This window comes from Anabrus simplex, chromosome 13, assembly GCF_040414725.1.
Source record: "Anabrus simplex isolate iqAnaSimp1 chromosome 13, ASM4041472v1, whole genome shotgun sequence".
Lineage (NCBI taxonomy): Eukaryota > Metazoa > Arthropoda > Insecta > Orthoptera > Tettigoniidae > Anabrus > Anabrus simplex.
Genome location: NC_090277.1, coordinates 102488252 through 102512217, shown reverse-complemented (window position 1 = coordinate 102512217; position 23966 = coordinate 102488252). Strand labels below are relative to the sequence as shown.

At 38.4% G+C, this 23966-nt stretch overlaps 1 protein-coding gene across 20 annotated transcripts in view; it reads right to left on the bottom strand.

Annotated features, from left to right (window-relative positions):
- Positions 1–23966, bottom strand: part of LOC136885088 (ensconsin) — a 762268-nt gene that overhangs the window by 130296 nt on the left and 608006 nt on the right. For all 20 annotated transcript variants that reach the window (XM_068230157.1, XM_068230159.1, XM_068230158.1 and 17 more), the window contains 2 exons: positions 11539–11816; positions 3625–3752 (listed from right to left, as the gene is read on the bottom strand). In XM_068230157.1, coding sequence (XP_068086258.1) covers positions 3625–3752; positions 11539–11816 — 406 coding nt within the window. The remainder of the gene's footprint in view (positions 1–3624; positions 3753–11538; positions 11817–23966) is intronic.

Genomic DNA, 23966 nt, shown 5'->3' with positions numbered 1-23966 from the left:
TTTCTCTTCAGAGTTTGTTCAAAATGGAGACCCTGTTTTGTGATACACAATTCACATCCTTTAGACACTGATTTATAGATGGTGGAAGATCACCGACGATCTTTATTGATTTTCTCAAATGACAGACCAGCTGTTGCAAGTGATGGCAGATCCACTGGTTCCTGAGAAAAGGTCATCTTTCACAATATTTCACACAGTATTGGGTCACATGAACTGGATGGCAATTCTGTTGAGCCATAATAGCCAATCCATCGATAGCATTGCTAGCTCAAGAAGTTCCTCACCTCTAAACGAATGTGAGAAGATACTCCATTGTGTTATGAATATAATCATTTATTCAGGGAACTGACCCTCAGCAGGTTTGCCATACGACACAGTACTGTAAAGGCATTCATAAACCACTGCTTACGAGCATCATAAACATCAGATGGCCTGAAATTATATCCAATGACGAGCTATGGAGAACAACAAACCAAGTTCCAGTTGCAGTGGAAATCAAAGAGGAGGAAATGGATAGGTCATACTTTGAGAAAGCCAGCGGAATCTATAGAACGCACAGCGCTGGAATGGAATCCGCAAGGTGCACAGAGGAGACATCATTCTAGGAAGACCTGGAAGGACTGAAGAGGAGGAGGCCCTTGAAAGTAGGGGAGACTTGGAAGGAAGTTAAAGCATTGGCAAGTCGATGACCACAATGGAAACGTTTCACAGATGCCCTACATTCCAGTGGGAACAAGAGGAATTAAGTCAAGTAAGGAGAACAAACGGTTCCTTAAAAGAAGCACAGACCCATGCACAGCTGCCTTGGCAATTCTGGCTGGGTAGCTTTCCTTAAGTACAAATCTCTTCCACAACTCATGCACCATCCGCGATATGGAATCTGTTGCGTCCACTAACAATCCATAAACAGTGTTGGAGTTTACGTGGTATTTCTCCATGATATAACTGGACACTGGAACACAAATTGCTTGCTTCTCAGAGTGCATATCGTGTGGCTATTGTTTGCTTGATTCTAAGCCATACAAATAATAATAATTGTATGGCCTGAGCTACCGTGTGCAGACATTTCAATTTGACGCCATCTGGCTGTCTGCTCGTCAATTTCGACGTTCCGTTTTACTTAGGCCCACTAAATGGCAGATAGAGTAAAGCGGATCTCTCTTTGGCGTCTGTGGCTGAGATTTTAATGAATTTTGTCGGGTAAACACCAAATGTGTCACCGGAGATCTTTTACATGCCGACATCGTACGACATGGAGTGTCGAATGGACTTTTTCCGCCCTTTAAAAATCCGACTACCTCTGCCGGGTTTGAATCCGCTATCTTGGGATCCGGAGGCCGATACTCTACCACTGATCCACAGAGGCAGCTTCTAAGCCATACACTTCAGTCAATTGAATACTTAACTGTAGAAAGGTGCAAAGTGCCAAATTCATCAAAAACGTGATAAGTGTTTGAAAGGTGCAGGATACCGAAGAGTATTATATGTGAAAAGGGCTATGTCCAATGAGAATTCCAAGCGGTTATAAATGCCGCCGCTAGATGGCAATAGTGCAAAGCTGCCTGATTACTTAAGAACGGTGCAATGTGCCATTCAATTGTTTTTGTTTCTCATTCCTGGCATGATAAGTGTATACAGACACTTTTTATTCTGTCCTATTTTGTGAATAATTGCTCTTCAAATTATAAAGTATGTGTATAAATATTCCCTGTGACTCTGAGTTCGCCCTGATAGAGAGAAGGAAGTCAGTGACGAAGGCATTTGTATCCAGTGACCTGTGCAAAATGGTCGAGGAAGCAAAGGTTCTAAAAACCGTTCAAAGTAATTTCCAAGAAGAGTTTTTTTTTTTTTTCCCCTTCAAATTCAACCTGTGACAGATGAGATAATCTCTACATAGAAAGGGTCCTCAACAAAGTGAAACATGCAAGAAACATTCAATCTGCTATCTTCGAATCTAGTTTCTCAATGAACTCCATTACAGAAGAAAAAAAGAAGGATTTAAAGGCTATGATCCCTTACCTGGAAAGGAATGAACATTAAGAATATTTTAACACCTAAAATAATTTGATGGGACTTAGCACCTTTCATAAAATGTCTAAGTTTGAATTTCCTTCAGCACCAAAATATTCCAACTTTGTCAAGAAACTGCCAATAATGTATGATACACTCTCATTTGTAACTTTGAAACATTTGAGGAATACATAATTAAAACACCGAACTACAGACAGATTTTTGGATTAACATCTTCATAAATTTGGCACTTTGCACCTTTCTACAGTTACGTATTCAATTATTATTATTATTATTATTATTATTGAATGATCTCTCTGTTTATCGATGGCTAGAACATCTACTCTTCTTGTGCTACTATTTTCAGTTTAGCAGTTCAATTCTTCGTATACCTCTCACCCATTATTGTGAAAGGCTTTTGCAAGGAGGCAAATACTGTAATTACATACCAGCAAAACTGTTTTCCAAGTCAGGAATAACCATATCTTAAATGGAGATGTGTTATCCACTCCAGTTTTTTTTATTATTTGCTTTACGTTGCACCGACACAGATAGGTCTTATGGCAAGGATGAAATAGAAAAAGCCTAGGAATGGGAAGGAAGCGGCCGTGGCTTTAATTAAGGTACAAACCATTTGCCTGGTGTGAAAATGGAAACCACGGAAAACCATCTTATGGATTCGTATGGATTTTCAGTTGCACAGTGAATAATTTGCTAGTTTACTCAGCCCTTCAGTTTAAATGAGGCTTCATTGGCCCACAAAATTGTTTTTTAAAAGCGAGGATCGACTACATGTATCAAATAACAAACCATTTGGAAAGGTCCAAACGAGAGTCCACACCATTTTGATGTAGCATCTGCAAAAGCTTTTGGTGGATATAGTCCAGTTTCTTATCGTGGAACAGGCTTCTTAAAGTAAAAGACCTCTTTCTGGTGGATTTCCGTGGGCCAATGACAAAACTCTCAGCCATGCGATTAACATTTTCTTCAATTGCCAGCTTCCTTCATGGCTGTCAGCTTTGTGACAGATGTGTAACATTACCAGTTTCCTCAAACAGTTTGTTCAAATCTCTCATGGCTTGATAGGAACATCACAAAATCACATCACACAATCTCTTCTCAAAGTCTATCCAAAATGCAATGTTTTTATTGTGTTTCCAGCAACATTGTAGATCAAAAAGACATGTATTTTTGGTTAATTTGCAATTCACAGCAAAAAACTTGTGCAGTTAATGCAGACAAAATACGATGAACAATGACAACCCAACACTGAGAAAAATTTAACAATAAACACAAACAACATAGTTGCCAAATTCCACCACTTACACGTGGTGTACTTTATGCATGAACAAGTATGAAAACTGAGAACAAATTTTTGGGGAAAGCGACTTCATTTCACAGCCCATTTATGCGCAAGTGTTAATGGCATATGGAGGCAGATAAAAAAATTTCAAGAATTATCACTAGCAAGGTAAGATTTTTATCTGCATGATTATAACTACGTTCTTATGTTCTCATACCTGTACATGCCAGCCTGCCTACCAACCTAATAGGGCATCCTACCTAAATTACTCCACAATAAACTCCAGGCATATAACACGCATGATAACCTACCTTCTAGGTCCCCAGAAGGAGCCACCTGTATCTGCAGGTTCAAGCATTCGAGGAGTCGAGCTGCCAAAGGCAAATACGATTGAACTACGTTCGTTCTTTCGTTTCGAATCGATGCGTGCTTCTCGTTCCTGAAAATGAAAAAAATGAGAGTGAGATATGAGAAAGTACATACTGCCAATTTGTGCAACATTATTGTGCCATGCAATTTCTCTACAAAAAAACTACTGGCATCAACAAGAGGTATAACAGGGTGGCTGCACAGGTAAATAATAATAATAATAATAATAATAATAATAATAATAATAATAATAATAATAATAATAATAAAACATAGAAAACATAACAGAACGAATACAGAAGAATGTATTAAAGAAACTATTTAAAATAGTTTTATGTTGGGTCCACCTTGTCAATACACTTTTAATGATTGAGAATTATTTATTCATTCATACACGTTTCAGGAACAATATGTATTCCCTTCATGGGTGAAGTCAAATCAAAAACTAAAAATAATATAACACCTTGCACCTTATAGCCAAACTTCTTCCAGACTGTCCTATGTATCGCAGGCATGTCAATTTGTAAATTCCTGATTTATTAAATACGTATTTATTTTCAATTTTATCTGAATTGAAAATTATCTTATTAGTATTATCAGTTTTGTATGAAACATTGATGTTTTTTTTTTTTCGGAAAATTTTAGCCAGCTGATAAGAGTGCTTATTTCGAAAAGTTAGAACTACAAATTTCTTTTTCTCCTTTTCATCTTTAACTACAAGTTTTTTTTTTCATTTTTCATTTTATTTAACATTCTATTAATAAATTTGTTAATGCAGTCAAACAAAAAAGATATTCGGCAATGGGAGAGCATATGGTTGAAAATGAATCATAAATTTACAGATATTTCTAATGACATGTAATTAATACATTCCGCCAAAAGAAAGAAAATTCATGAATGTTTTTAGAAAGTTTAGAAATTTATCTTGCTCAAAAAAATGACTATGAATCAAGTTTAAATGTAAGAAGTACAGATGAGAATCCATTGTATAAACTAGCATTTAATCATTTAAAGAAGATAAAGAAAAAAGAAGAAAACTAGTATCTTAAATTTATTTAGGTATTCTCATTCAACATCAAATTATTAACATTTTATGTAATGATAATTTTCATAATATTTCGCTAATGTTTGTTTATTCATTGATTTGGTGAATCAGAATATAATACTGCTTTGAACTGTGGACTAAACAAAAGATAGCACTATACTGTTTTTTTTTTCCTTTGATTTGACTTAAATGATGAAGGAAATGCATACTGTTCCTGAAACATTTACGAGAGAATAAAGAATTTTCAATCATTAAAAGTGTGGACCCAACATAAACTATTTTAAAATAGTTTCTTTAATAGATTTAGACAAATCGATTCAGGATCAAATCAAACTCCTATTATGGTTAAGTTTATCAACAATACAGAAGAGGCGATTGATATTTTTTGGACATTTATACAAAATGGATGACAACAGATTAACCAAACATCTCTTCAAATATCTTTGGAACTATAAGTCAACAACAAACTTGATTCATTACGTTAAGATCTGGAAAGGAGAAGAAAAAGAAAAAGAAGGAAAAACAGAAAATTTTGGAAAGAATGTGTTAAAAATGGAAGGATTCCAAGGTTGGAACAGAAAGAAAACAAGCTCAAAATGGTCTGTGGAGAGGAAAGGGAGGCAGAGAGAAGATGGAGTAGTGAAGGAAAAGAGAAAGAACAACATAGGATTCTTCTTCTTCTTCTTCTTCTCCTTCTTCTCCTTCTTCTTCTTCTTCTTCTTCGCGTGCCTGTCCACCTTGGGCGTTGGCGATCAACATGGATACTCTGGCTTCATCCATTGCAATTCAGAACAATTCTGCAGACGTTTTGTTGAACCAGGTTTTAAGGCTGTCGAGCGAGGAAATTCTTCTTCGCCCAGGAGGTCTTTTTCCTTGCAGGATAAGTTGAAGCAGCTCATATCTTTTCTGATTCCTCATGATGTGTACAAAATATTGTAGTTTACAACACTTGATGGAGTTGATCAGCTCTGGTTTAAGCAATGAAATTGGCATGTGGTCCCTAAAAGATCCTAAAGGAGAAAGAAAGAAGACGACGAAAATGTTTGATAAAAAAACTGGAAGTCGGAGAGAAGAATTCTTAGAAAGATCCTAGGCCTGGTACTGGGAGGAAAACAAAGGGGTAGCTTTCCACAACCACGAATAAGCATGAAATTATGTGGAAAAGTAGCTAAAGTATGCCGAATAGAATTTTAAAAAAAAAAGGGAGGTCTTTATTGGGAAACCGTGCTTAGCCCTCATATACTACTATACTGCTGCATATTTATTTATCATTCATGTAAGTGTGGTTTCTTTTCATGTTACTTAAATATTATGAATATATCAATGGAAAAGATAACTTCATACTTCCAGCAAGCAAAAGCCAGAGTTTTCAGTATATGCTAGTAAATTCCCTTTCCTGTTAAAGTACTTTTTAAACAATTATTTTACTGAAAACCCAGCCTGATTCAATTTATTCTACTTTAAATATTCGTGGTCTTACTTTCAACTGATACTGGCTTTAGCTGTGACAGAGCCATGCAGTAATTTTATCATAATAATATCACCCTTGGTGTTGAAACTTCTTAAGTTGCACAGACTAAGCGGTTCACATAACGGGTTTGCGAAACATATGACAGACAGGTGTATGATATAGACACAAGCCTGGAATGAAACATCTGGCGACGAGGAACGTACGAATTTGGAAAACACCGAGACAAAATAATAGTGAAGGGACAGGGAAGGGAACTACCTATGTAAATTCATAATGGCTGGCAACCATGTATTACTTGATTGATAGCCAGTGTCCCTATTGAAACTGTTAGGATTTTTATGTATTTCCACAGCTTCCCGTATAATCCTGGACCTGTAGTATCTAGTGGGGGTAAGAGCTCGAGCATCTTGGAACATGACATCATGACCCAACAATAGAGCATGCTCAGCTATTGCCGATTTGTCTGGTTGGTTGAGATGAATATTACGTTGATGTTCTTTGATACGGGTACCAATGGACTGGCATGTTTGGCTGATGTATACCTTATCGCACGTACAGGGAATTTTGTATACCCCAGAATGTAAAAGGGGGGACAATTTGTCCTTGGTTTTACTCAGACTCTGAGCAATTTTAGTGGCGGTGCTAAACACGGTTTTTATATTGTGTTTGCGGAGGACCTTGGCAATTCGATCTGTGGTGTTGTGAATGTAAGGCAAGTAGGCAGTTCCCTTCACTTTGATATGATTTTGTTTCCTTACTATGAGAGGAAGCTATAAAAAGTACAGTACTCAGTTGGGCTTAAAAAATAGCCGTTGGAAGAACATGGCTTTGCACATGATCTGTGCCTTCTTTCAGAAAGTTTTAAGACATGGAAGTCAAGCAGGACTTCAAAATACAGTAGAACCTTGTTAATCCAGACTAACTGAGGCTCCAGGTTGCCCAAATTAACGGAGGTCCGGATTAAACAAAATAACTCATGAAATAAGCCAAGGTACATATTTAAACACTCTCTTCAGTAAAAAGAATACAGAATAAGCTGAGGGCCTATGATCTGCCTAGGAACAAAAGGAATTAAGTCAAGTTGTCAAGTCAAGGATGCCATTAACGCCGACATAAGAGCACTCCACCTACAGCATAATGATGTTTCGATCGCAGAAAATGATGTTCCTTGATCCATCATGCAGACCCCAGACCAGCAGGAAGAAGAGGAAGAAGGCTTTTTTTTATTTTTTTTATTTGGCTTAGGTCTTATGGCGATGATGGGACAGAAAAGGGCTAGGAGTGGGAAGGCCTTAATTAAAGTACAGTCCCAGCATTTGCCTCGTGTACAGTACAGTATTTTAAATGTAAGGAATATGAATGTTATTTAGTATACAAGATATAATGCAATAAGGTATTAGGCCCTACAAATTACAGAATAACTAGTGCAGTATAGAATTAGAACATGGCAATCAAGGCACACCTTCACTGACCGTACTTGACAATGCTTACTGGTATGATGAAACTACTGATCTTTTGTTTTCATATGTTTTCATCGTTAACTTCAACATATTTAATGACAATGTTTAGATGGTCTTAAATTTCACTATGTTTTGGCTTATGGTTAATAATATCACCTGTTTCATTCTGGTTGTATTAATCCATTTGAGAGCTTTCTGCAGCGTAATTTCTCCTGCGTAATTTACAACATTGCGCTCGTAACTCAGCTTTATACTGTAATTGCATTTATGTATTATTATTGAACGCTTGTCTGGATTAAGTGAAATCCGGACTAATGAGGGAGGGGTCTGAATGAATGAGGTACTACTGTAGAAGCAGCCAACGGCCGTAGCCGTGTTGAAACACCGGATCCCGCGAGATCTCCGAAGTTAAGCAACATTGGGCGTGGTCAGAAGTTGGATGGGTTGCCACGCGCTGTTGGTGGTGGTGGGGGGGGTAAGGGAATGGATGAGCGGAAAGGAACTGGCCGCCCTATCGCACGTACACTCCGGCTCAGGAACACCTCTGCGGAGGTTTAGACCTGCCTTCAGGCAGAATAACCCATACCTACTGTAGAAGCAAATCAAGTAGGCTTAAAGATCAATAGAAAAAAAGACCCAGGCAATAATTCTAGCTTGGCACTAGATAGAATAGATATAGAAGAGGTAGGAAAAGGTAGCTGTCCAGGGTCAGTTGGGATGGAGGTGCTTTTAAAGAAAATGGAGCACATGCACAGTTATGACTCATTCTGAGATCCCCAACATTCATAGCAAAACAAAACTCAGGACTTTTACCAAAATGTCAAATCTGCATTGCTGTAAGGATGCGAGACCTGAAAAGTGATCAAAGGCATTACCACGAGGCCATTGATCTTCATAAAATGTTGTCTGAGGTACTGTACATAATGACAATATGGAGGGTCAACACCAAGGCCACAAGCAGAGTCCCATTTAGAAACAGATAATCAGAAGAATATGGAGGTGGAGCGATAAGACAAGAAAACATCGCAGGAAAGGCAATGAACTAGAACCTGCAAGGTAGCTGCACACAAGGTAGACCAAGGATCACATGGGAGAGAACTATTAACAAGAAACTATCCAATATCAACAACAGACATCACACAAAATCCTTGGTAGTGGACAGAATATGCTGAGGGCCTATGTTCTGCCTAAAAACAAAAGGAATTAAGTCAAGTTGTCAAGTAAAGGATGCCACTGATGCTGACATACGAGCACTCCGCCAACAGTACATGACATTTTTGATCACAAAAATGGCGTTCCTTGATCCATGAAGCAGATCCTAGACCAGTAGGATAAACACTTAGAAGAAAAAAAGTTATTTTTAAAAACAATTTGTTTTACGTCGCACCGACACAGATATGTCTTATGGCGACGATGGGATAGGAAAAGGCTAGCAGTGGGAAGGAAGTGACTGTGGCCTTAATAAAAGTACAGCCCCAGCATTTGCCTGGTGTGAAAATGGGAAACCACAGAAAATCATCTTCAGGGCTGCCAATAGTAGGGTTCAAACCCACTATCTCCCACAGCTGCGCGCCATAAACAGCATAGCCAACTCACCCGATAAGATGACATTTATAGATGGCTATTATTATTCTGTACTTGACATCTTCTCAGCATTTCATCAAAACTACCCAAGCAGAGAGTTTACTTCATGTACAAAACAGTCATGAAGGCTAAATATTCAATTCGAATATATCACAGTGGAAGATCAGTGTGCATTCTACAGTAGAGCCAGGCCTGTACCTCACAACCCAGCTAACAGAACAAAAATGACAGCAACTATTCTCCCTGGCACGTAAGCCTATACACTAAGGGTACAACAGTTTTTCTCCCCTGTTAATAATGAAGGTTATTATCCAACTGTTGGGTTCGATTCAGTGTCGCTGCTGCTGCTGCTGCTGATGATGATGCTTGTTTAAAGGGGCCTAACATCTAGGTCATCGGCCCTTAATGGTACGAAAAGAGATGAAATGCAATGAGAATTTAAAAGTCCAAAATTCATCCACTGACTACAATTTAAAACGTGATGATGAAGAGTAAAATAATAAATATGAATTTATAATAATCAGCGGAACCAACTCACAATACTGAAAGTTAAAAATAATTCCAAAATCAAAGCACTGACTAGAATCCAAAAAGATGATTATGAACTTAAAACAATCAGTGGATTCGACCCGCAATGCCTCATCTTCCCAGAAACTATACTGATAAATGAAGTTTTACTGACGAAGGGACTGATGACAAAGCACAATTCTGAATCGATGATTGTTGTTGTCCGAAGGGGTCCAAAATCCAAGTCAACAGCCCCTCATAATGGTACCTATCGTGGTATTTCTCTCAAGTTGCGGTACTAATCAAGAGTAGCGTAGACTCTGTGTTCCAAACGTTATGGTACTACTCACAAGTATTGTGTGTCGCACAGGTAACGCAGACCTATGGTGTTCCTCACATAGTGGGTACTAATCACAAGTAATGTAAACCTATAGTGACCCACCCACTATGGCTACTAATCACAAACCTATTATGTACCTAACATAGTGGTACTACTCGCTAATAAAGGCGATCCATGGTTTTCCCCGCGTGATGGTACTAACAAGTAGTTTTATGGTTCTAATTCAATCATCCCTTGGTCACCCCTTTTAGTTGCCTCTTATGACAGGCAAGTGATATGGTGGTTGTATTCTTCACCTGCGTCCCCCACCCAGAGGGGGTTCAGTATCGCTAATCATGCAGTCGAGGAAGTCTACTTGCTGATACGACATTTTACAGTCGCCATACATCTCGCGCATTGGCACTACATAGTCATATTTTTTTCACGACTTTATAGACTATACCTACTACCACTGCCGTGCTGTGAAAATCACAAGTGTTACATTTGCGAGAATAAGTAAAGCATATTTTCTTTTCCTGTAGGATTGTCAACTTATCTGGATAATACCAGGTAAGTAGAATTATGGCATGTTTGAATAATGTATTTAATAACGTAGTTGGTGTTAAATGACCAACGCATTTTATTAATACGGTCTTATTTCGTCCAATTGTTATATATAGTATCCTATTAGGATGCCTAAGAAGCAAGAAAAATCTGCAAGAACTATTCCAAAAAGGAAAGCTACATTACCTCCTCTATTCTATGATAAGTTTCTGACATACTGAGAATCAGATGAAATAGGAAGAAATTTCGTTATCAACCTAACCTAACCTTGTCTTGTCATGACTTTGGTACGGTTTGCAGACTTAGCCTTTGTGTATTCTTATCGACTTACGGCATGTGTATGTAATATGTTTGCTTGTGTGTATTAATACAGCATGGTTTCTCTTCAGTCTGACAAGAAATAGCAAATTTTAAGAAGGGAGCTGAATTATCATTTACAGCACACAAACACCGGAAGAATACGGTTATAGTAATGCGTGTATCAAAATAAAGGCAGAAATACATAACAGTAAATTGAGTGAGGGTGGGAGAGTGTGCTTATTCCCTTAAATATGAATATCTTGATTTCTCATTTACTTGGGTAAATTACTGATGTGTACAATGAGATTACTGTTTGCTAAAGTCAGGTCTGGTGAATTCAATATGTAACTAGTCAAGTTGGCAGCAGTGGTGAGCCATTAAAAAAAACTAGAACAGGGTGGTGATATTTGTTTTATAGAGTATACTCTTAAGTACTGAGTGCTATACCATGTTCTCAACATGACCTAATATGATGACAGTTTATTTCAAATTCATACCACATCTCTCTGCCAATGGAAAAACCTTGCAGGCAACTAAAATGCCTTTTTCTTGAACAAGACTGAGCAAGTATGAATGGGTGAATGAATGGATGAACTAAGAGCATACCTGATTCTTACGAAGGATGGCCTCGCGTCGGTCTCTTTCTGCCTCCCATATCATTCTCTTACGTTCTTCCACCTGTAGGCGCCGGTCGTTGTCTCGCTGTCTCAACTCTTCCATGCGCCGCCGACGCTCTTCCTCTTTCTGCTCACGGAACTTCTGTGCCGCTAATGCCTGTTGTTTCAGTTCTTCCAGTTTCTTCTGTCTCTCCTCATTTTGTCTCTCTTTCAGAGCTCGCACCCGGTCCTCGCGATCCTTCTGGACCGCACCACCTGCGTCCCGCCCTGGTACCACAAACAAATAACATACATTAATCAGTATTTAAAAATTCTTTTAACTACAATAATACTTAATGAATTAAAATATGTTTATGCTAATAAACCTAGATCCTTACTAATAGGTACTATAATCTGATGCCAATTTGATTCCTTCAATAGTTAAGAGAAAACTATACAAGGCATGTTATAAACCTCATTCTGTATTGACAGCTATCACTTTACAAATAAAAATGTCTTATACTGTCCTCCTTTTTAATACAAAAATCCATCTACATTACATGGGATAATGTCTAAACACGTTTAAGCCTACCTCAAGGCCATCTTCTTCAGTAGAAACTAAAATATTACATGTATATTCAAACAATAAAAACAACTTTAAAATGTTGGAATTAAAAGATAATGATCATGATTAACATATTAAAAACGTGTGAATTTTGAGGTAAAAAAATCTGCCCGTCTAAAAACTCTTCTTGTCAACATTACACTTGCTAATCCTTTTTAAAAGTGTTTTTAATATGTTAATCATGATCATTATCTTTTAATTCCACACATTTTAAAGCGTTTTTATTTGTTTGCATATACATGGTAATATTTTAGCTTCTACTGAAGATGGCCTTTAGATAGGCTGAAACATGTTTAGACATTACCCCATCTAATATAGATGGATTTTTGTATTGTAAAGGAGGACAGTATAAGATGTTTTTATTTGTAAAGTGAAAACTAAACAGCCATTTCACCAGAACAAACTAGGTGAACTGACAAACATAATATTAACATTAAATGTGTGATTGTTTTGTAGATGTCAGGTCATTAGTGCATTCTTTAGAGTATGAACCACGTTTGCAGAATTTTCATTAAGCTTGGAACACTTGTGGTGATAAACCATTTTTGCAGATTGACTTCAACTAAGGAAACCATCTGAAGAAAGAAATGGAAAAGTAGAGGCACGTCAGTACAGATATATTATAACAGTCTTACCCCACACTCTGCCCTTCTCCTTTTAACACCTGTTAAGAACACTTCATAATCTTCTACCTCCTCCTTGATATCTCCCCTTACCTGAATATCATTAACTCCTAACACATCAAGATCCTCTTTGCTGACTCCGTCAGTTCTACTTTCTTTCTTCCATACGCCCTATTAACAATGATAGCTCCCCATTGAATTCCATTTAGTTTGCCAAGTTGTTTCCGAGGAGTTCCTTGCCTGTCAAATGAAAGTAGGACTTCATTACTCCTATAGATCTGAGGCTTTCTTAAAATGATCTGAACTCTGTAAATTCTGTGAAGCAGGATGCTATCTGCTTACATATAGTTCCAGTGAGAATCTCTCCAATAATGGGCTAGGGAAAATTTTATTCTAAATTTTAAAATGTGTTATTGTGATGAGTATGTCATACTCATTTTTGGCTCAGTTCTGTATCCACTCCCAGACATGTAAGAAGGTGTTGCTCTTAACGGCTTGTATCTCTTCTGCAGAAACTGTCATTGCTGTTGAGGACATTTCCATTTAACAGTAGGCTGAAATATTTCTTTATCTCTTCTGTAATTCCTTCACCTGCCCTTCCCCATTAATCATCTGTTTCCACTGTCAGGATATTTCTATGTTCACTCTCCCCATTCGTTGTTACTTTGTATAACAACTTCAAAAAAGAAAGTCATGAAAGTAGTGGGTAATTTCTGCCTATGGATCAATCATCAGTCATAACAGCTCCAAAGGTCCAGAAATTCACCAAAGATTAGTACTTGCCATGTGGAAGAACTGGACTGGTACATCTCCAAAAGAAACCTGTGCCAATGACAGAAACCTTCAAATATCTGCATTGAGTGATGCAAAATGATAGTGAAATAGGAGTTGAAATCAGTAGAAGAATCCAGTCTGCTGGTATAAATGGAGAACAGCTATGGAGTTCTGTGTGACAAGAGGATACCCCCAAACCTCAAGAGTCTCACTTAAAAGAGTATGATTTGTCCTGCCTTGATATATGGTTTGGAAACAGTGCCAATGACAACAGCCTCTGAAAGAAAGTTGGAGGTGGCAGAAACAAAAATGCTGTGATGAACATGTGGTGTGTCAAGGAAGAATGGAATCAGAAATTAAACTATAATTATGTAAATGTGACCTGCATTAAAGACAACATCCAAGAGTCGAGACTAAGGTGTTTTGGCCACATCATGAAGAAAGTAAGCGAGTATGTGGTAAGAAGTATCTAAGTTATGTCGCCTCTTGGGAACAGAAGAAGAAATAGCATTGCAGGAGATGGAATGACTCTGTGATGATATGGATATAGATTCTCTTAAGGAACCTGAATTATTTGTCCTGAATGAGTAAATTTATAATACCAATATAATGGGTCCGTGGAGGCCCAAGGAAATCTAAACCCGTATCATCTGATAGCCTGGCAAGCTTCAACTTTTGCAGAAGCGACAAAGTCTTTCATAGTGCACTGGAACTGCCGGTAGGTTCAAATAGCCCACGTCGTGGTCTCCACGGTATGCACTAGCGATGAGCCTTGGTAGGTGTGCTATTTACCAACTGGTGAGCCCAAATAAGTACACTGGTGTGAAACACTGGCAACAGGAATGACTTTAGCCTGAAAATTTATGATGTCCAACAACGGACCCATTACACTGCACTATGTCATCTCGGATCTCAAAGAACTGGAGGTGAAGGAGGATCTAGTTTTCAAGAGAAATGAATGGAGGAGATGCATCCGCATCAGCGACCCCGTGCGTCAGCAGCAGTCATCATGCTGGAGGAGGAGGACTCAAGGGCCTATGTAAGTTCACAGATACTCAGCTCCGTCTACTCATATTAAGGTTAGAATGGTTGCACAAGCTGGACCATAAAAAAAGCAAGATAAGAACCACACTAATGGATCCGAGCAAAGTGCTGGAAGTGTATCACATCTGGAGAATAACTTAACATCTACCACAGATGGCCATGAAGATGAACAAGTCATCATTCAGAATTCAGATCTGTCTCTTGAGGCATTTATCACAAAGTGATACTTAGGATACATCATGACACTGTGCGATTCTTCAGGAAAGTGGAGATAAGGGTGGCAGGTACTGAAATGGATAAACCATCAAACATACCTATAATGAATATATCACTGAAAGAACTAAAAGGCTTTGTGGAGAAGAGGAATATCTGGAGGTACTACATCGATCAGGAGTCGACGTTGACTTGACACCTAATCAACCAATAACTCATTATTTCCTTGGCAATTATTTGTTAGTTTGGTAACAATCTCATCCCACTACTTACTCTTTTACGGGTATTACCGAGAGCTATGCGCTTGCATTAGGGAGATAGTGGGTTCGTGCCCCACTGTTGGCAGCCCTGAAGATGGTTCTCCATGGTTTCCTATTTTCACACCGGGCAAATGCTGGGGCTGTACCTTAATTAAGGCCACAGCCACTTCCTTTCCACTCAGCCCTTTCCTGTCCCATCATCCCCGTAAGACCTATCTGTGTTGGTGCGAAATAAAACCAGTTTTACTTGTATCTGTCACTTTTTAAACAGCTTCTTGTTCTTGTAAGCTATTCATTTATGAGATGTCTTACAGGATGTCCCACTAGCATTTGACCCCTGATTTTCACTCAGAAAAATCAAAGTAATGGTCATAATTTAATACAACCTATTGCGGGCGTACAACTGTGTATGAGAAACATGGTGACCTCCAGCAAGTACTGAAAGTGGTCGCCATTAGCATCTTGATCTTTCAAGCAGCCTGCACGTGTTCGACCTGGCAAGGATGAGTTGCCAGTCTGAATCTCAGCTATCATGGTGAAACAGTTATCACTGTAACACCGTGTTTTCTATGCAAAAGTTCTGGTTTTATCTTAATGGTCATGTGAACAGTCATAACTCTCGCTATTGGTGGGCAGAATATCGTGGTGGTGTTTATGAAGTCCCTCATTATGATAGGAAGATTGGTGTTTCGTGTGCTGTTAGTGCAAAACGAATACTTGAGTCTTTTTTTTTTTCTCTCTCTCTCTTTGAGATGGCAGTATATGCAGACAGGTACCAAGATGACATTTTGACGCTGTTCTTCCACCAGTTAACGGAAAAAGAAAAAATCGTGTGGGTGGTTTCAACAAGATTCAGCCCCTGCTCATACAGCAGAAGATTCCCTTCTTACAATCTCGGAAGTGTTTGCAGACAGAGTGATCAGTGCTGATCTGGTTACCAGTTACAATGTCTGTGTAACTCAGGAAGGATGACAGTTCCAGCATCTTCATATAAGATTGTATACACGCTCAAAGCAGGGCAGCCACACGCGACATAAGTTCAGGTGAAGCAGCCGCCATGGCGCAGAGTACAAACACTGTGTGTTCTGTCCGAGTTTGTATAAGACATCCGGTATATTCTTCATTCTTCCACGAGTTAAAGGAAAAAGAAAAATCGTGTGGGTGATTTTGTTTGACGAATAAATGCCTATGATGATAAAATCGTAATTTATATATATACATACATAAAACAAAATTTGGTACTTCATTGTCCCATTCCGTTAATTATATTTCCTGTTGGGATTCTTTTCTCCTCTTGTGCTCCTAGTCTTTTGCCACTTTTATTCATCTCTCTCTCTCTCCTCTTTTCCTGTGTTTATCAAACCTTACCCTACGCACATCAAGATCTATCAAGATACCCCCTCAATGAGTGTTGCATGTCTCAATTTCTTGATGAAGCTGCAGAGCAGAAAGAAGCTTCTCCAGGGCTGAGAAAAGGTGGATGCATAACAACTGGGATTAATTAAGAAAGAGGCTATGTGAAGAGAGTATACAGATATGAAAATTGTCCTTGTCTTCTTTTCTGTTGCACCCCTGTCCACTCTGACCTTCCAGTAAGTTTACCCTACTGTGTGTTCCTAACTTTGCAGTGACTCATTCTTCATTGCCTGCTGATGCTGCAGGTTCAAAATCTACTTTGATCATTTTGTGAACTCTGATGATGGCCATTTTGAGAAACAGCAATTCAGAGGCAGTTCCTCTTCATATGACTTGAAGGTAAATTTTTCATCATCCTCGCACAGCTGATATGGCACATGTGAACTGTACATTATAGGACGTATACTAAGAGATCAACAATTTTGTGTTTTTCCTGTCCCAGAAGTGGGATGGATTTCTTGTTAGGAGTATGTCCCCAACAAATGTATGAATGAATATTTAAAGTATAGAACTCATGTTACTGTCAATATGAACATACATATGTCTTCATTATAAACTGTTATGCCTTTCAGCATTCAGTCTGCAAGCCTCTGTGAATTTACTAACCGCTGCCACAAGCTCTATTTGTAACTAGGTGGGCTCATTTAGCTCTATTCCTCTTCTTCTTTAAATCATTAGAAACTGAGTGCAACCATTGTCGTCTTCCTCTCCATAACAAAATTCATTACTCTCCCAGGTAACCTATCCTCCTCCATTCACCTCACGACCCCAACACGGGAGCCAGTTTATGCATACAGCATCATTCATCGAGTTCAGTTCTACCTTTATCTCCTCATTTAGAGTACCCTCCTGTCATTGTTCCCACCCATTTGTATCAGCAATCATTCTCGCTGCTTTCATGTCAGTTACTTCTAACTTATGAATAACATATACTGAGACCACCCACCTTTGCCCCCATAAAGCAAAGTTGATCTGAAAACAGACCATTGTAAAGATAGTTTTGTCCAGGAGCTGATTTCCTTCAAAAAGAATACTGGTATCGCAACTGCGAGCTCACTGCATTAGCTTCACTACACCTTGATTCAATCTCACTTACTATATTACCATCCTGGGAGAACACACAACCTAAATACATGAAGTTACCCACCTGTTCCAGCTTTGTAGCCCCAATCTGACATATAATTATCTTGGATTTCTTACTTACCGACATCAACTTAGTCTTGGAAAGGCTCAATTTTATATCATACTCATTGCACCTATTTTCAAGTTCCAAGACTGCAGGCTTTTTGGCACAGTCTGCCGTTAAGACCAATTAGTCAGCATAGACCAGACATTTTCACTTAAGTGAATACCCCCCCCTCCTGCCACTTTGTACCTTTCAGCAGCTGATCGATGCAAACTATGAACAACAAAGGTGAAAGATTACAGCCTTGTCTAACCCCTGTAAGTACCTTGAATCAAGAACTCATTCTAGCATAAATTCTCACTGCAGCCCAGTTGTCAACACACATGCCTTTGATTGATATTAATCTACCCTTAATCCTACAGTCACCCAGTATGACGAACATCTTTTCCCTCGGTACTCTGTCACATGCCTTTTCTACTGAAAATTATATTTCCACCATACTGTAGTGTTTTATTCCCATTAGTCTCTGCATGTCACAATGTTTTGACACACTGGCACTAAACTAAATCAACAAGCATTTACAAGCAAAAAGTTATTTACATAATCATAAATACATTTCTAGGAGAGGACTGAAAATTTCCAATGTCTTTTTAAGTGCATGAGTGCAAAGTTATATTAAGGTAGATGCAAAATTGATGGGTACTCAGAAAAGGTGAAGTTATTTAGAATTCACCACACTACTGAAATTCTATTTAAAAACAGTCAAATGAAGAGTGCTTTTTTGTTTTGTTTTGATAAAGTGCATGGAATTTTGTTCTATTTACAGTGATTGGATATCTACAGGCTATTTTCGTCTCATTCTTCCAAATGCAAATTGACAATTTGTTCAAGAATGCTATTTTTTATGTAAAGCTACAATTGGACTTTTAAGACAAATCTGAAACAGCTCACTGAAATTACCTAATGTTTAATTTTTTTAAATATTGACTATGTCAGCAACTTTACAAGTTTATTTAATGTATTGTATATATTTCTCTAGAGAGAAATCTGATCAAAATTGCTGCTGGTCACTTGAGTCCAGAAGGTGATACAAAAATGTGCACACTTTTTTTTTTACTCTTAAATTCTCTTAAAAATCACGACATAGCTCTATTTAAAGGTAACAGTCAGTGGAGCCACTGTACCGTGACGTCTTGGATGTGCCCAGACCTGTATTCGGTCTGATCCGACATCGAGAGCGAGTGTAAACACCACCTGTGCCGGTCATGGCAAGGTGACGTGAATTGTATTATTTCGAACAGAGCATGATAGTGGAAATGGAACGTTCCATTGTTGAAGCTGTGCGGACATTTAATATTCCTCGATCAACAGCGTTGCCCGTGAATCGGGAATACCTCATGCAGGGCATTGCCATCCACAGTAAACAGTGGAGTGGCCGATCATGGATGCTTAATAATCGTGATTAGAGGAGCCTGGCTAGTACTGTCTGTTGTAATAGAAGAGTCACACTGGCTCAAATCACATCCACATTCAATGCAGGAGATACCAGGTACATATCCAGCAAGTCAGTGCAGTGTTCTTTAATGTCAATGGGATATGGGAGTAGAACTAACAGAGTGCCTCAGTTAACACCTCGTCTGGGCACATAACGTTGCTCATTGGACACTGGAGGGCTGGAGATGCATAACTTGGTCCAATGAGTCACTATCCTAGTCGTTTTGAGCTGAGGGTTTGGATATGGTGCAGGCTCCGTGAAGCCACAGACCCAGCTGTCAACAAGGCATCATACAGGCTGCTGGTATCTCCATAATGGTGTGGGGTGGGTTCATGTGCCATGAGATGGATCCGCAGATGCACAATTATTACATTCACTGCTTGATGACCACTTACAGCCCTTCAAGGACTTAAAGTACCCAAACAACGAGGTATTCCATCAGGATACTACAACGTATCATCAGGACCAAGTTGTCCAGAATTGGTTCGAGGAGTGTTCTGGAGAGTTTCAATGACTGCGGTAGCCACCTAGTTCACCTGATTTGAACTCTGTTGAGCATTTATGGGATGTGGTGGTGAAGTCTATTATACCAAAGACCCTCCACCTACAAATAGCAGGAAGCTGTAGGATAGATGCCGCAGTAGGTTGCTGCACTTGGCTGAACTACAAGAGGGCTTACACGACTTCTGGCATGTGTGTTTTTTTTTTTTGTTTTTTTTTTTTTGCTAGGGGCTTCACGTCGCACCGACACAGATAGGTCTTATGGTGACGATGGGAGAGGAAAGGCCTAGGATTTGGAAGGAAGCGGCCGTGGCCTTAAGTAAGGTCCAGCCCCAGCATTTGCTGTGAAAATGGGAAACCACGGAAAACCATCTTCAGGGCTGCTGATAGTGGGACTCGAACCTACTATCTCCTGGATGCAAGCTCACAGCCACGCGCCTCTACGCGCACGGCCAACTCGCCCGGTTCTGGCATGTCAGTGTAAATTGTATACAAAACCAGTTTTCATCATGTGGCTTTTCTGCAACAACTTCTTCATTGTATAATCACTGACTAATGCCTAGGAGATGGGTTTCCTTGTAAAGAAAATTTTTTAATCATTTACTCAAGTCTCCTTCACCAAATTACCCAAGGTGTCTTGAGCTATGTGGTCAGCCTGATAAACAATTCTGAGCTCCCGGAATAGAGTTTGCCGTCTGGAATCGAGAGTTCCTCAGTTTACCTCACTAGACAGGGTGGAACTCACTCCAGCCCTTAGACTATGACTGAAGCCCTGACACGCCACAGATTGAAACCAAGGACTTCCAGTGAAAAGGCAGAGATGTTACCCATATACCACTGGGTCTAGCCTCTCTATTCAAGACAGATTTTTCTTCACATCAGATTTGATGCTAGTAATTCAGAAAATGCTAATCCATAATCATAAAAGAAAAATATCTTATAGCAGGTGTATATAAACATTATGATATTCCAAACTTCATCTGCAACCTTTCTTGGCTTGCCACAGTTATGCTAGTTTGTTTACTGAGAGATCCCTTGTGTAATGTATTATTCTTTATAATTTTGCTGCAGACTTATTTCACTGTCCTTCCTTTCTTTGCATGTCTGCTTATGTGTATCATTCCTGCAAGAGAGCAAAAGGTGGCACCAATCCAATTATTTTGTGTGTGTGATGAGTTTGCTTGTTGTTTTGATTGGAGACCTTTTAATTCTCTGTATCTTCGACGCTTTAGCTCAAGCTTATGTTCTTCAGTGTGGTTTAACACTGACACCGTACGATTCATGTTCGCCTGGATGTGCAATATGAATATGTGTTATGTGGCGTGCAACTTATTCACGTTATGTGTTTAGACCGGATGGGTCAGGCCTCTTTGCGGCGACCCAGGTTTCTGATCTGTGCACTTAAGTCAAGCTCATGAGCCGTTGACTGAATCATGTCATGTCATGTCATGCTCTTACGATTTTTGTTGTAACGTGTCTTGCTATTATATTTTTATACCTTCTGCTTCGCATGTTTGGTCTCTGAGTGTTTGTGGGTGTGGAGTGGTTATTGGACCTGTGTTACTTTTCAGTATTTATGGATATTTGTTTTTTGTCATTCTTATTTTATCTTGCTATTGCTTCCGGTTTCCTCAGCCAATTAATATGTTTATTTCAGGATTCTGCTCTCATTTTACATACTTTCTGAATCATGTTTATTTGTCTCTGTAACTATGGCAACTCCTTTCTTACCCTCGTGTATTCCATATTTGTTTACTTTTCTGCCAGTCTTGATTCACTGGTGTCTGATTTATGGGGATGTAATCTCTATGGGGATTATCGGAAGCCATATATTTATTTTTTTAAACCTTGATGTCATCTGCAGAGCTGTTGGATTTTATTGTGCGAAGGCTGTTACTTTCACCGTGAGACAGTGAATGGTCCCCTTTTAAGAAAGAAATACTTTGGATCAGATACAAAGAAAACAGACTGATAAGTGATTTTTAATGCTGTTGGGGTATTGTTACACATTATGTATGTGAGTAATTGATTCCCTGTATCCCCATTAATTTGTTTTTATGCTATTCTTCACACCGCATCTATTTGCTTTTATGTTAATTCATTTAAATTGACCTTTGCTCTATGTTATCTCTCTGTTTTGGGGGCATGCCTTTTACACTTTGTTCATTAGTCTACGAGGCCCGGATTCAGCTCCTGGCAATTCTTGGACAGTTTCGACCGATCAAAAAAAGGTAGGTAGTATAGTATGTAGAAGTTGGCACTTTAGGATAGTAACAGACCAATTGCCTGCACTTCTGCTCACTTTGAAAGGACCAATATAAGCCCATGAAAGTAACATTCTGTATCCAATTTATGTTCAAATCTGTGCTACATTCATGATGTGTACCATATTATATTATGTGGGTAAAATCCTAAGAGAATGGGTGTCAATAAAGCAACAAGTTATGCTGAACTGTTATTCCTCAGAACCTACTTGTCGTACATAAACCTGGACAAAGTCTAACCCATTATGTCTTGCTCTGTTCAGCATATATACTGCAAGCAGACCAATAATCTGTTAGTCATAATAACCATAACAAGTCATTGGTGATTTTACCTTAACACCTAAATGAATAGTCTTATATACCTAAGCCAATAATATTGCATTCCACATGAACTTATTACCTAATCTTAATTTCATTCATTACCCAGCAATAGTCTTAACAACCTCTTAGTGAAAACAACACCTTGAGTTAAATAGGACTAGTTCCTAAAAATGCACCTTTCATCAGAAGCATTTGGAACATTTGCACACTGTCCAAGGGTATCTGTATGAACTTGCTCATAACTCATGTGAAGGTAAATATGGTACATAGTACATAGTTCATAATCATGAACTAAGTTAACCTGTCTTCACATTGTGGACTTCCATAAACATGTTCAACATACTGTGTTGAATTAAGGTAATTTGTTTTTTGTTACAAATGCCATAGAAAGAATTAGGCTAAGACTTTCTCAGTAAATTATAAGATTTATCAGACTATTCTTTATGATTTTAAAGAATTCAATAAACCAATAAACAACCTCTACAATATTCAAGGGCATTATTATTTAGGCAAATAAATATTACAGGCAAAGTGTCAAAACTTAGAAATTAATTTCTAAACATTTTAAAAATAATTGCTAGACATGCTTCTGTTCCTGAAGTTTTGAGATATCAACTGATAATCAATAATCGTAACTAAAAATTATCGCATTCTCACGAGAGATTAATCTGCCTGAATTAAAGGTGACTAAGGATCCTAAGTATAAAACAAATGTATAAATAAACAGTCTGCAGTAGTGTAAGTTGCATTCAGATTTTTAGGATGGTCTTGACAGAGAATCTGTGGCTTTTCAAGATGCTTAACACTTTTGCACTCACATTTTACTCATTACATGGTCAAAAGGAAGACAGTAGTGCTGTGCTTTCACCACGAATTAACAGGTGATTAATTCTCCATATGTTTATATGATTGTTGAACACTATGAATTCAACTTTTGAGCAAGGCAAGTAAAATACAGACACTTTGGGCTGGTCTTAAGTTATTTTAGAATAGGAAAATAAACCAATCTCGAATACGTCACGCCGTGCTAAGGGTCAGTAACATGTTCCCTTTCAGCAGCAGGATAATTTCTTTGATAAGTTTGTAGAACCCTGTTAAAAGATTTATGGTCCTCACAAAATAAATACATGGGACTGGTAACCGCGATGCCCTGAATAATAATAATAATAATAATAATCATGGTTTTATGCCCCATTAACTTCTTTGACGCCTCTCGAAATCTCAATTTTATTTTATTTTATTTCCCCCCCCCCCCTAGGGGCTTTACGTCGCACCGACACAGCAAATGACTTTCAACGACAGGAATTCTAAACTCTGACGACGTAATTTCACCTATCAATTTCTTCACTGTGCGTCTGTATTTGAGCAATATTATTCTGTATAGGACAGTAAAAAAAAAATCAAACAAGGACAATTACAGGCAGTTACGATGTAGTTCGTTCTGTATCCAAAAATCACTATTGCAATACAACTTCACAGATAAATAATTAGTAATGACAGCAGGACTAGCGTATAAACAAATTAAAATTCTCCTGAAATCAAACATAACCCAAAAAATTGTTCGAAGATTGCCTACTACCAAACTAAGTTCAATAAAATAATAAATAATATGCGACAAAAGTACAGTACCTGACTTTCCCGTCCACGATATAACAATAAAAACTCCGAAGTGAGTGCTGAATAAAATTCAAGGCAATGAGGTTTAAAATATAGGCTACAATGTATGATGAATGAATGAATGAATGAATGGGCAGTGAGAGCCACAAACTAAACTAA